This window comes from Neolamprologus brichardi, chromosome 11 (genome assembly GCF_056152115.1).
Source record: "Neolamprologus brichardi isolate AB-2024 chromosome 11, ASM5615211v1, whole genome shotgun sequence".
Lineage (NCBI taxonomy): Eukaryota > Metazoa > Chordata > Actinopteri > Cichliformes > Cichlidae > Neolamprologus > Neolamprologus brichardi.
The window spans coordinates 23,697,119-23,711,797 of record NC_142114.1 but is presented as its reverse complement, the minus strand read 5'-3'; the positions used below and the strand labels follow the sequence as shown (position 1 = coordinate 23,711,797).

General features: G+C 38.3%; 1 protein-coding gene across 3 annotated transcripts in view; it reads right to left on the bottom strand.

The window, feature by feature from the left end:
* Window positions 1–505: 505 nt before the first annotated feature.
* The window catches only part of bcan (brevican), a 32,577-nt gene continuing 18,403 nt past the window's right edge, over window positions 506–14,679 (bottom strand). For all 3 annotated transcript variants that reach the window (XM_087848392.1, XM_087848393.1, XM_087848391.1), the window contains 12 exons: window positions 13,756–13,930; window positions 13,227–13,354; window positions 11,495–11,788; window positions 10,395–11,267; window positions 8,638–9,378; window positions 5,879–6,118; window positions 4,724–4,828; window positions 4,454–4,612; window positions 3,012–3,094; window positions 2,693–2,837; window positions 2,396–2,578; window positions 506–1,842 (listed from right to left, as the gene is read on the bottom strand). In XM_087848392.1, the coding sequence (XP_087704518.1) occupies window positions 1,727–1,842; window positions 2,396–2,578; window positions 2,693–2,837; window positions 3,012–3,094; window positions 4,454–4,612; window positions 4,724–4,828; window positions 5,879–6,118; window positions 8,638–9,378; window positions 10,395–11,267; window positions 11,495–11,788; window positions 13,227–13,354; window positions 13,756–13,930 (3,242 nt within the window). In that variant the 3' untranslated portion in view covers window positions 506–1,726. The remainder of the gene's footprint in view (window positions 1,843–2,395; window positions 2,579–2,692; window positions 2,838–3,011; window positions 3,095–4,453; window positions 4,613–4,723; window positions 4,829–5,878; window positions 6,119–8,637; window positions 9,379–10,394; window positions 11,268–11,494; window positions 11,789–13,226; window positions 13,355–13,755; window positions 13,931–14,679) is intronic.

The window sequence follows — 14,679 nt, the reverse complement described above, 5'->3', positions numbered from 1 at the left end:
TCTCAGTTGCAAGATTCATCAAGTTCAAATATTGTATTGCAAAATATACAGTTGACTCACAGTCAAGTGAGTAGCCAAGTCTAAGCAAAGAATGTGTTGACAATTTAATCACATTGTTTAAAGACTAAAACTACACATTGCCTTGACTTACCATTTTTAAGTTTGCTTTTCAAGCCCACACATTTTTTTGTAACCTATAATGATCTTGCTAAAGAGTATACCACATAATTTCCTTTTATCTGAGATGCACTGCACTTTGAGATCTACTACCCACTTTCAGTGAAAACAGAACACACATGAAATCCCTTTTTAATAAAGGTGAAAGGTGAGACAAGATTGTGTGTTTGGAAATCAGCAAAGTTATAGCAGCTTCAAGAGCAATTTATAAAAGTAAAAAAATGTGTCCCTTTAATGAGCAGTTACATGCTCTTTCTCCCAGTAATGAAGCACTGTGCTATATTAGAACAGAATAGCAGCACTTCCTCGAGTGCAGCTACTCTAAGACCTCATTTGAATTTCTTTGATCGTTAGATATGTGTGAGCGATCTTAGGTTTGACACATCAGGTGGAGTTTTCAATATTAAAATTCACAGAAAACCTTCACTCATAAAGAAAAACAAGGAATCCATCAGACTGTAAGAACAACAGATTTTAGTGAATGTCAGACCAGCTGATGCTGACAATCAATTCACACTTTGTTACATTTAACACCTATCAGAAACTCATCAAACTATCATGAACAGCAGTTTGTTACAAATATGTTAAAATTACAGTGTGTGGTAGCAGCAGTCAAATTCAAGAATTCAACATTGTCAACAGGTTGATTTCAATGTCTGCTATCGTCACCTAAAACACAACAAAGGCCAGCTACAGAATGGCTGATTGTGAAAGTAAGTTGCATCGGTAACAGTGTTACTAAGTCATAACTGGCTACAGTTACTGGTTCATAAATATTCCTTGATCTCTTAGCCGCCCGTATCGTATTAACAGCTTGGGTCAAATTTTTTTTTTTTACATCATCTACTTGGTACTTGGTTTCCATTTGATTTGGTGTATTTCAGGTATTACAGGCTAATCATCATACATAGATACGCAAGACCTAATTGTTTCCATAATCTACAATTATTGTTCTAATTATACCACAGATCTCTCATCTTCTAACTGATTCTAATTGATTTATATAAAAGTTGTCCACCTGCTTAAAAGTTGTCCTTCTGTTTTAAAAGTAAGGATGTATTTCTTCCATACATACTCCAGCAAAAAATAGATTTTTTTTTCTTTTTAAACAGAAACCCATTTATTCAAAAAAGGAGGCGGATGATTGTTGCACCAAAGTGTCGTCTACTGATCCAAAATGCATGTTGGATCCTACTTTATCTTTTAATAAGGTTCATTGGAAAATTATTCTGGGAATCATATTTTTTTACATGCATGTCTTGATTGAACTGCATTTTTAAACAATATGAACAGATTTTCCTTGATTTCACAAACATTTTAGACACGCTTTGGTCAACACTGTAAAACACAAATTTAAATTAGAGCACTTTTCCAGAATTGTCCATTATTGCAGGAACTGTGACCTTGAGATGATGTTAAAATGAACAACTTGTTTTATTCGGGGCAATTTAATGCAGAAACTGGGCAGGACTGACTTATAAGAAACAAGAAAAGTGTGAAAACAGGAGAAGGAATGTTTGATTTTTGCTTTAAATAAGGCAGGATGGCTTTAAACATTCCAGTTAATGTCCCAGTAGAGCGGGGCTGCTTTCTCTGTGGCTGTACCCATGGCCTCCTCGCTCTGCTCAGCATGTACGTTAACTAGGTCCTCTTCTTCTGAATGAGCTAAATGTGTAAAGAAACAGGGAAAAAATAAATGATTGCAGAGATTAAAAGACTGATTTACCATATTTTTAGGACTTTTTTCCATGTAAACTGCTTTAGATTAGTTTGCTCTCTATAATCTTTGTATAAATGAGCTTCCTGTACTCAGCTGACACTCCTACAGCCTCATAATGGACAGTCTCAGCTGAATCTGAGATATTCTTTCTTGCCAAAAGTTGGTATGTTCAGTACACCTTAACACCTGCAGACACTTTTTTTAGTTCCACTCTTGGCCATTATGTCACGTTACTTCTTGTACTACAGAGGTCAATACATGCATGCCTGATTTTCTATTATAGTGTTCACTCAGACTGAAGAATTTTATTTTTAGGGACAAAAACTGGAGCAATATTTCACTGATCTTATATCTGTTGTAAGGTTTTTAGGTAAAAAATATCAGAAAAGTGCTTTTGTATGTAATTTACATTACAGTCACATGTTACATTGCAGAAGCACGTGACTGTTTTATAGTAATAGGTGTAACTAATCAAGCTCAGACATATGATGGACTCACTTGGCATGCAGGTAATTTGAGGCTCTTCCCACTGGCCACCAGGCAGGCATTTAATGACAGGATTCATTTTCTGGACAAAATCCTCTTCACAGTAGTATCGCACTTTGGTGTTTGTCTCGTAACGTGACCGCTTTTTCCCAAACACCTTGGCATAGGGAACATGGGGGGGCTCACCACAGGAGGCTGTTGGAAACCACTTTGAGTCTTAGATCTTTACTCCTTTTTTTTCTTTTTTTTGTTAAGAAAAGGAGTTTAAAAAAGAAGGAATTAGGCGAGATTAAAATGAGGTGAACTCACTGACGCCCTTCTTGCAGGTGTATGACAAGTGGTAGTTGCATGGCACGTCGCTCCAGCGGCCTCCATCATGCCACACCATCACCGCACAGTCCTCACCAGACAGGAAGTAGCTGTCAGGCTGCCCTTTGTACCAGTTTTCATAGAGCTGACAAAGAGAAGTGAGCAGATTTGAAATTACATAGTAATCTGGTTGATTGTGCTCTCATTCTCACAGTCATAAATTAGGTGACTAAACAAACCAAATGTAAGAAAATCATGTTAAACAGCTGATAAATCCTCTGAATCTCAAACATGTCAGGTCAAAACTAATAAAACTCACCAGTGGGTTTCCATCTGACCAGCGGAAATCTCCCTCAATGGTCCTGTCATTTAGTCCAATCCACTGATATTCTCTGTATTTTTCTAAAATTAGCATAAGAATATATGTATTATATATATTGTTTATTAAGTCATTGCACTTTTTTAAGGACAATTTGTAGACAGTTTTCTGTTTGTTGCCAATTTTTTTTCAAATTAGTAAACCCTATTTTGCCACTCTAAGATGCTCGTCTTATATCCAATCAACTTTTGCCAATTAACCTAATTAAATTATGTTTGTCCAGCTGTTTCTGTGTTGTACTGTGAATAATGCACTTTATGACATTTGCAAATCATTCTGTTTTTATTTACATTTTACACAGCATCACAACTTTTTGTTGTGATAAAAAAATGCTTCATGTTCCCAATGTAACATTTACCCACAGCATGTAAACAATATACTAATATATTATTCACACTTAAACTGTTTGTCAGCAACAATAATTTGAATTAAAGTATGTTTTGTGAGAAAATTATGAAAGAAAAAAAATCTTTTGTGGTACACATTCCTGCTTTAAAGTTCTCTGCTGTTTTGGGAAACCGGCTGCTTTTCACATTTTACATAAGAGTATCAGTTAATAGGATCAGTGCCCACTGCCTGCCGAGCACAAGGAGCCGCCACCACAGCGATGTCAGATAACGATGTCATAGCCCCTTAGCAAGACAAAATACCAACAGCAGCTGTGAGTCACTGCCATTTTCTTGGAAAGAAAAACAAATTCCAAGTGATGAAAGACACGAGAGGTTATTGTTGTGTCTTGTCTGGAGAAAATCTCAGCGTCTTGTTCCTAAAACAAACTCATGACTTTTCATTTTTTAACAGTTTGACTCATGTTGAAGCATGAAAAATGACTGGTTTGACACCTGCCTCTGCGTGGCAAGGCACAAAACCCAAAGAGCACTCAGCTATTAGAAACAACAAAATTCATACTGTCCTTTGATTGGGAATGTGACTGTTTTTTTACAATGAATTTTAGATTTTACGCGTGGAGAACAAAATATATTATGCATTACTGACCGCTGTGCCAGCATCTACCAACGTTTCTCCACTGGGATTAGGTTACGGACATTTGAAACAAATGAACAAAAATATTTGTACTTATTACAGTGACTAAACTTAACAAATACCATTAAGTTTTTCATGGGAGCAACCCTCATACTCAACTCTGCTCCTCAACCCACACATGCGGGGAAATAAACAGGTTTTCCAACTGTATAGGACTTACTGCCAAAAAGCATTATTACAAAAAAGAAATAAATGACCAAATACATACTTTTGTGTGATATACTTGACGTTTCTTCAGCTTCAAGAAGTAACATTTAACTCGTGCAGTCAAATTATGTTTTTGCTTCCTGATTACAAAATCTTTGATAATCATATGAGTCACTTGAGTCATGTTTTACCATTGATGTAGTCCTGCTCCTCAGGAGTCATGACAGAGAGTAGATGCCCGCCGCACATCCGACAGTGCTGCTCAGCTGCCTCCCAGCTCTGCCGCTTGCTAAAATGACGATAACAATATCCTTGAAATTTCTCCCAGCCTGGCTCACACATCTCCAGGTCTGAGACAGAAGAAAGGACAGAAAAATATCAAGAAATGTATTAAGTCTGTATAAGTAGAAAGGTTGGCTTATGTTTGGAAGATTGTACATCTGTATTTTACGGTGCTATACCTTTCTGGCAAAAGTCTCCTCCATAACCGGGTAGACAAAAGCATCTTAGCGATTCACCGTCGACACACGTGCCTCCATTCAAACAGGGATTCTCCAAGCAGGAGTCTGTAGATATGAGAAATGACAGTTATAACAGAGATCCAGAAATATTTCAGATGTGTGCATTATTCTTTATCTGTGAAACTGATATTTATGAAATTAAAAAAAAACTGCATACTTTATTCATTGTATTAAATTGTCAGAGTCCATGTATACAAACATTAATTTCCCAGCTGTTTTCTATATTAATGGGGATAATATTCCATATGTGTCTTATTTTATTGACAATTATAAAACTTATTATTTGTAAGTATTTTGTATTACTTGTTATTTATTGCTTAAAAACTCAAAATACACTTAAAAAAAGGAAGAGATTATAAAGATAAAACTGCTTAATTGACTACTAAGCTGTCTGATTTTCAAATGTAAAACCCCTTCAAAGACACACCAGCAGAGGGAGCTGTTGCCTCAAACATGGTTTCTCCAAATTCGTTTCCAGTTTTTACTCTGTTAGTCAAATTTTAATATTGCAAGTCATTTAATGTCGTTTTAAAAATGGGTTTCTTTTTAAAAATAAAAAATAAAATCTAACGTTTTTAATTCCCTAAAGTGATCCTGCACATTAAGAAAGAACATCCTTCATTCCAGACTTACACATGAAATACAATATTTGAACTATAACTACAACAAAATCAACTCAAGGGATTTTACGTTACACATTATGAGTCCGTGATGACTTGACCTGGCTGTTCTTTACACTAAAATAACTAAATTATGTAAATAACAAATCTAATCTAAACTAATAACTGATCCATCCGTTGAGTTGCATCAGCCTGAAGTCTTAAACCAGCAGTATAGGACTGGGCTACTTGATGAAAATCTAATATCGATATATTTTGGGGGGCTCTATCACAATACACGATATATATCGCAATATGTTTTGAGCCGCAGCGCCCCTGGTACCAGGAGCAAGCGGGAAGCTACAGTTTAACCCTCTGTGCAGTATAAAATAAAACTCCACATTTGGCATTTTCCTAATCACACCTTACTCTTCCCAAAACACTGATAAGCATCAGCTGCTGTTTCTATTAGCACTTCTTTCTGGAGTACAGATACCTGAAAAGCCTCCTTGTCCTGCAGCTGAAACTTTGGCAGCAGGCAGGGAGGCAGCCATGGCAGTCTGCTCGTTCCCTTCAAAATACACAGGGTATATGGTGGGAGCAATGATAGTCATATCACTGTTGTCTGTGGTCAGTGCTGAGCTGGAGATCTCCTCCTCTTCAGGACGCCATGTGCATATTTTAACTGAAGGCTCGTCTGTGCCGCTCACCTCCATACCACCATGGGATCCATGTTCTGCTGAGACATTTCACTACATGTTCACAAGTTAATTTTAAAATCAGACAACAACTTTCTTGGAGTTTGTGTAAGTTGTCTAGCTCTCCATGAGTAAATAAATATGTGGCTTATTAAAAACAGATATGTCCAGACTTCAGTACAACGCACTATGTAAGATGGTAGAAGAGGTTACTGTTTGATAAACAAAATATTTTTTGTGAAGTATCTAATAAAGGCCTTTAGAGGAGATATATTATTCACAATCTACTTTGCCACTGCTGTGTGCATAATTAGGTATCCCCACTGTGTCGAGACACATAAAACATGAGAAAATAATATTTCTTTGATTTCTTTCATTTAGGTCAGCAATCATATCTGTGAACCAATAAAATTTGCAGCTGTGGTGGCAAGCACAGCACTCCATCCATAAATAGGTATGCCTGAAAAGCAAGAACTCATAAATTGAAGACAAACTAAGGCAGTTTGCCACTGTTATTTCACTGCTACAGCCACCAGAGCATGTCAAATGCTGTGCTTTTGCTGAACGAGCAAAGCTGGGTCTTTACCAGAGATGGGCAGTAACGCGTTACTTGTAACGCGTTACTGTAATCCGATTACTTTTTTCAAGTAACGAGTAAAGTAAGGGATTACTATTGCAAAAACGGTAATTAGATTACCGTTACTTTCCCGTAGGAACGCTGCGTTACTGCGTTACTAAAACCGTGATTTTCTTGCGAGAATGTCTCATGACAGTGACGTAAGCGAGTGCGAGGTGTGTGACAACAGCTGTGTGCAGATCAACAATGGATCATATATCGAGTGCGGGAGAGAGTATGAGCGTGCAGCGTTTAAAGCGTGGACGTACTGACCTTATTTTGAGTTTGATTCCGTAAAAAGTGACAAAAACATTAGTGTCCATTGTGCGTGGGAAGAAAACTTCTTTTTACAGCGAAAAAAAACCCCTAAACTTCCAAGCAAGCACCGAGTGCGCTACGACGTAATGGGAAACTCACAGAGAAACTGCCGTATCCTTCCACTGACCGCTGCGGCACACCTGCACCAGGATAACCCTCCGCCTACCCTACTCCTGCTTTACAGGTGAAAATAGAGCAAAAGGACCGCTAGTCTTGACTTTATTTATTTTCTGCTGTGTTTTACTTGCATCTGAAAGAGTGAGTGTAAACACACACATGTATATATATATGTATATATATATATATATATATATATATATATATGTATATATATATATATATATATATATATATATATATATGTATGTGTGTGTGTGTGTGTGTGTGTGTGTGTATGTATGTATGTGCTGGAATGTGCAGAAAATAGGTTTAAATGTTAAACTAATTTCTTCCAGTCACAGAATGGTGCATATAATTAAAATTTTGCTTCATGCATAAAGTTAAAAGATTAAAAATAACAAAACAAGTTTTAAAAAGAGACTTTTCCATTTGATTACATTTTGTATGATGGATTATGTAGAAAAAGTAGAATTGGGCTGAAAGATCTATCGCTTTATCGCCTATTCAGGTTGTAAATCATGTTTTTAAAAAGTAACTAAGTAACTAAGTAACTAAGTAATTAATTACTTTTGAAAATAAGTAATCAGTAAAGTAACGGGATTACTTTTTTGGGGAAGTAATCAGTAATTAATTACTGATTACTTTTTTCAAGTAACTTGACCAACACTGGTCTTTACACACTCCAAGTATTTAGAGGACATTTGAAAAGAACAGAAGATTCATTGATTTACTATTATTTTTGATAGAAAATGGAAAATCTTAAGTGTGCCATTACCTTGATAGGCTAAAGATATGCCAAAAGAAGTCAAGAAGCAGGTTGCAAGTTTTTGCTTAATAGGTTAATAGGGCACAAAGTCCTGCTGTTAGAGTGATGTTACCAAGGACGAATGACCCTGAGGTTCATTGATGCTTAGATGGAGTGGCATATGCAGTAGTCAGATCCACATGAATGCCAGTATCTGAACTGTCAGAGCAGAACATTGCTTGATCTCTTCTAATAGAGGTTTTCTCGTCTACATTTTTTTCTTAGTTTCTTGTGACTGAAATGTGACATATAGTCTAATTAACCATCCATCAGTCAGAAGCCGTTTTCCATTTTTCTATAATAATACTATGTCTCACACATGACTTATGAATGACAGTGATTTCATATAATGGTCACTTAAAAAGTAAAGGTTCGTCATTAAAAGGTTACCATTTCCATCCATATCAACTGACTCACAGTCAACTGAAGGAGCTGTTACTCCCATTTGCAGCTCTACTGTGTCTGACAGAAATGTTATTGTAACAAACAGCAGCTCTTTTGGAGTTATAGCTAAAAACATGCTAAACAACAACAACAACAACAACAACAACAAAAACTGGATGGCACAGGCCTTTAAACAAGGGTTTATGAATGATCTGCATGGTTTCTTCAGCTAAAACATACAATACACATACTGGGAACATGTGCGCCCTACATTTATTTGTTAGAAAGGGGTGTCGGACCCTTTTAAACTTTACCATTAATGGTCCCGGTGTTGATCTCTTGCTCGTTAGAAGCATCATCAGTTTCCTCAGGAGCAGCAGGAGGCTCGGCGCTATATTCTCGATCAGACCGAGACTCCTGTGGTGTGGCAGGAGAAAGCTCAGGTTCCCAATTGGGTGTGAGTGTTAAACGAGGGATCAGAGTGATTTTTATCTCTGAATGAGGTGCATTCGTGCCAGCATCACCATTAACTCCTTCTGAATTGGTGTCCCCTGAGTTTTCTGGGTTTTCTCCTGACGATTTACCTGGTCCTTCTGTGACATCTTTTTCGGTCTCCTCTGGTGCAATATTTGTGATATTTTGGGATGTACGGAGGATAATCACTGAGCTGTCTCCTAATCCCTCCATTTCGGGTTTATCCTGAATGTCGTCCAAAGGCTCAGCCCCAGATGAAACGTTGCTTTCTGGTATGTAGGTTATTATCTCTGAACTGGCTTCAACTTCAACAGGAGGAGGAGATAAGGTTGCAGAGATTGGGGATCCCAACAATAAGACAGGTTGGTTTTTTAGAACAGGAGCGTCGATGCTGGAGCCTGTGTCGTCTGAGAAAGTGATGACCTCTGCTGTTGAGATTATAGTTGGAGGGTTGTGTCCACTCTGCTCTGCCAGATCATCTGTTGTCACGTCTCCTGAAGTGCTACTCAATTCCTCAGCGCTATGCTCAATTGGGATGGAGGACTCCGTTACATCTGAGTGGGCTTGAGTAGGATCGTAACCTGCAAACAAAAAAAAATATCTCTACACCTCTGAAGCAATTTAGACTGATAATGGGGAAACACAATGCATGGTGTAATGCTAAAAACTAGTAAAGTAGCAAAGCAAAGTAGCATTTTGGGTATTGGAAATATAAAAACCGTTTACAGGCCTAGACAGAAAATTGTGTTTAAGATATACCTAATGTCACTGTGGGTCATTTGGGCAACTTTTTGTTGGATACAGATGTGGACAGGCAGGTGGGCTGACAGTACAATTTAATGGTGCTCAGAAATAATGTATGCAGAACAACATACACACACACAATCTCTACCAGTAGATGAAGTATACAAATTACAACCTTTAGAATGGTAAATAAATGGTAAATGGCCTGTATTTGTATAGCGCTTTTACTAGTCCTGCCTAGGGACCCCAAAGCACTTTACACACCCAGTCATCCACCCATTCACACACTGGTGGAGGCAAGCTACAGTTGTAGCCACAGCTGTCCTGGGGCAGACTGACAGAAGCGAGGCTGCCATATCGCGCCATCGGCCTTTCTGGCCAACACCAGTAGGCGGTAGGTGAAGTGTCTTGCCCAAGGACACCACGACCGAGACTGTCCGAGCCGGGGCTCGAACCGGCAACCTTCCGATTACAAGGCGAACGCCCAACTCTTGAGCCACGGTCGCCCACTCTAGAAACCTAGAACTCTAGAAACTCTAGAAAGAGTAACTCTAGAAAGAGTAACTCTTAATGAAAATAGACTGCCATTTACTCTGAATGACTAATCAAACAACTTTAAACTACAGCTCTTATTTAACCATGTACTATTTTTTCTATATTTTACATATTTAACCACATCTAATCCATGGCTAGTTTTAGAATCACTAGTTAACACTTTTGGGAAGAAACCCCCAGACACAGATGGAGAATGACCGCAGCCAGGGTTCAAACCCTCCTGCTGTGAAGGCACAGCGCTAATCACGGCACTACGACCCGTCTTATGGGCTAAATTTCACATTTAAATCTCACTTACTTGTATCAAGGTTTGACTTAGTGACCACTTTGGTTATGGCAGTGGTGTCCAAATCGACTGTCACAGAATGCTCCTGTTCTTCGTCTGGAGAATCATCAGATGTACTTTTATCAAAAGCAAAAGCTGGCATCGGTGAAGTGGCAAGAACATCTGTTACCTCAGTGTAGAGTGAAGTCATTGCCACTGATATCTCCTCAATAGTACCAGTGCTGGCTTCTTCTGGCTGTTCTGAAGCATCATAAGAGGTGCTCACATAGACAAGCTCAGTCACTGAGGCATTTTCCTCAGGGACATATGGAGTGTGGTCCGTTTGCAAAACAGGTAAATCCCACTCTTGATGCACCTCATCAGCTCCAGATGTGGCATTACTAACTGGCACATCTGGATTTTCAGTCATAGAAATATGATGCTCTGTGGGTTCTCCACTTTCTGGATCTGCCACATCAGTTATGGGTATAATGGAGTAATAACCAACTGTAACTACATTATCTGTGTTTGGAGAAGGGGATGAAATTATATACGACTCCTCGTGATCTGTGTCTGGATCCTCTTCGGGTGCTGGCTGATAGGACTCAGGGTAGTTGGCTTTCTTTACCAGTTCCCAAGTGTCAAGGGTGGACATGTGCTCTTGGTGATCAGACAGAGGAGTTGCAGTCTGAGAAATGTCTGCTGTCAATTGTGATATTGTCACTGTGTGAGCATCGACAGTACCCTGCTTTATTGGATTTGTAGTCTGGGCAACTCCATCTGTCGTGGCTTCACTTTTGCTGACATCCTCCCGTGAGGACGTAGTTACAAAAACAATATCTTGGCCAATATCCTCTGGCTCAGTGGCTAAATCCTGGGGAGAATCTGTGTAGGGGCCATTATCACCTGGAGAAAGAAACATAATTTGAAAAAAAAAAATAAACTGAATTCACAATATCCTTATGTTTACTGGGATCTTCATGGCAATAAATGTAAAAATACCAAGTTGAATTTTATCTAATAAAGCTATATTTCTTTTCTGTCCTTTTATCCATGAAACTACCTAAAAAAGCACCGGCACTGAGGGGACAGAGCATAAACTCAAATAGAAATTACACGACTTGCTCTCTTACTTCTGAAGCAGTAGACATCATGTCGAGAGTGGGTCTCAGGAAAGCCCGTCTGGTTGCTGTATCTGTAAACGGTTCGGACCCCAGGTTCACCACCTCCACAGCGCTCTCTAGGGGTGACAATGGGGTACCGCACACTCCCGTCTGCCAGCCACCCTGGGCTGCAGTGATTTAGTCCGTCATTCCAAGCTGCATAAAGCTGAGCAGTGGTGGACAACTCTGCACCATGACTGAGACAGTAGGCCTTTGCCTCACCAAAGGTGAAACGCTGGGGGGTGGAGCCATGGAACACCTCACCTTTCAAACAGAGAAACAATAATGTTGACACGTTACTTTTGCTACATTTTTACTAGTGATGTGCGATACCACTGATTTCCTTTCGATCCGATACCAAAAACTTAATGTTCATTGTATTTCATAATACAATATATAATTGTATTATGTAATTGTAATAATAATATAATAATATAGCTTCATAATGATTACAGGACATCAGACTACTTGTTCTTATTGCTTAATAATGCAGAATTATCATATAGAAATTCAGTTCCCTTCAACATAAGCTCATCATATTCTGTGATATGATTTACTCTGAGGTGTTTGACAAGGTCAGTGGTGTTGCCACAAAACCTCACTGTCTTGCCACATATATCGCAAACAATGTCTTGGCTGTTTGTGGCGGTAAAATACGTCCACACATGACTCCGTTTACACTCAGCTATTGTTGTGAGTGCGCACGCCAGGGGCTGTAACACATTTATACAGCCGTATTTCACATATGACTACGAAAGGTGTAAGAGGAAGTAGTTCCTTCCAATTTAGACGATCTGAATGATATAGTTTCTTTTCACTGTGTTCCTGTTGATGAAAAACTACAAATGTACCCCAAAGTACTAAAATATCAATATTTTAATATGAGAATCGATTCTAGAACATAAATTGTTGGTATCGGAAGAAGATCCGCACACCACTAATTTTGACATACCATGTCTAATAAAGCGGGCAATTGCCATAAAGGTATTTTTGATCATTAAGGGTTTCAAGGCATGCTTTCAGTCCAACTAGGCGGCGATATGCTTGCTCAGATTTTCCAACAGTGGTGACAAAATAAACAAATTCACTATAAACCACTAATTTTAATGTTGATGTGTCATGTTGAATTGTCTGCGCATAAATGCAAAATGTGTAAGAAAAATGTCTTTCTTCTGGTTTTCATTCTTCCACATATATGATAAACTTTGGCCACATCAAAAGGGTTTTGCAGTAGATTCTGAATGAATCTTATATAAAGTAATAGATGAATGTAGTGTTTACTACAGTTTAGGTATCTTAGAATGAAACTGAGCTTATTTTTCGGTAAAAACCCGGTAATTACTAAACACTGCAGGCAGCCAAGTATCTGTGTGTGAATACGGTTTTTTTCTTCATTTTTTGTAACATTTAAGTTTAATGTTAATTATTATTGTATCTAATTTACCAAAGTTTTGAGAACCCCAGAGATCCTCTAAAAATAAATTGTTACTAATCATAGAAATCGCTTTTATGTTAAGAGGAAAGAAACAAGCAGGTTTTACACATTTAACACATCACAGAACCATATCATATTACTGAATCTGCAGTTATTAAAACTGGTGACAAAAAGAGTACAAAAATAAGACACAGGTTTTATCATAAAATACATTTAACATTAAAAACTTGTGAAATGCATTTTACAAGTTTTTAATAGTTGTATTACCATGAATATTCTCCACATAGCAGTACACGTCATACAGCTCATCGGGCTCTAATAGTCCATAGTTCCTCACTCCTGGCAAGCCATCCATGTCTCCAAAACAGCCCTCTCTTGGCATCTGAATGGGGTATCTGTGGATGGAAATGCCAAACATCACTGAAGCACCTCTTCTTCTCTAATGGCAGCACTCTAAACGTGGCACTTGTGTAAGTACATTTGTGAGTAGGTCTTGAAGAGCTGAAATGTCTGGTTTGAGATCAGATGAGTGACTCTCAGGTACTTGACGATCTCTGTGTTATAATGTGGAGAGCATATCAAATATTAGCTGTCTGAGTGGAGCACTATCATCCCCCCGAATGACTGACCTCTACACTAAATGCTCTTTTTTTCTACCTGATGTTTGTTTGGAGCTGAAGAAAGGATTTGGATTGACTGCAAATGTACGCTGAAAACAACCGTGAATTAATTCACATAAAATGCTTAAAAGGCCAAACATTGCCAAGTAATGTGCCCTGTCCTCTCAGGTTCTCACCTCACAGAGTGGTCTGAGAGCCAGCCTGCATCACACTGCTCATATCCGCTGTTATAAGCAGCAAATAGCTGCTCTGGGGTAGCGATGTCAGCCCCGATGTCCTCACAAGCCTCTTTAGCCTGCTCAAAGGTAAAAGCGTAGCGGCTGGATGCATCACGGTAGTGAAACACCACTCCTGCAAAAAAAAGAAAAGCTTTGTGAAATCTGTGCAGATCTTGTAAAACATGTAGTACTAAAAAAGCACTCACATAAACAGATATCGCAAAGAAAAGTACATTATTGCAGAGCACATTATCAACATGATAAAATCAAATCATAAAATTATAAAAAAAAATAACTTAACTAACTGTGATAGAATGCACTTTGCAGTTTAATCTTTTGACTTAGCTTTAAGATTCCTGTAATGGTTTCATTACTCCATCAGTGGATGTAAGTATTTTTAAGCTTAATTGGCTTCAGCTGAGCATATCCTGCTTGGCTACCTGCTGAGAATGTCACCACTTAAACAAAAGATGGGCTGCATGTTGTATTCACCGTCATTGGGATTCGTCTTGTATATTAGAAGGGGACATGAAACGCTACACATATAAAGGCTAAGGCTGCTCAATTCCGATTTTTGATCAAATCCGATTTTTTTGTCTGCTTGTTCACACTACAAATAAAATGCCCGCATGCGCAAAAGAAGACGTCACACACAACGCGCTCTGTTTAGACCCAGAGCAAACAGTATTGTTTGACTGATGGCCCTTAATATAAAGACTTCGGACTTTACGTTTCCCAATATTTGCTTTAAGTTATTTTGTTATTTACATAATAATGTAAATAACCTAATAATTATCCTTATTGCTGTTTTAGAGAGGAGCGGTGCTTCAAATGATAGTTGCAGATTCCTGTCAAAATCTGCAGATTATACAGTACAAATAA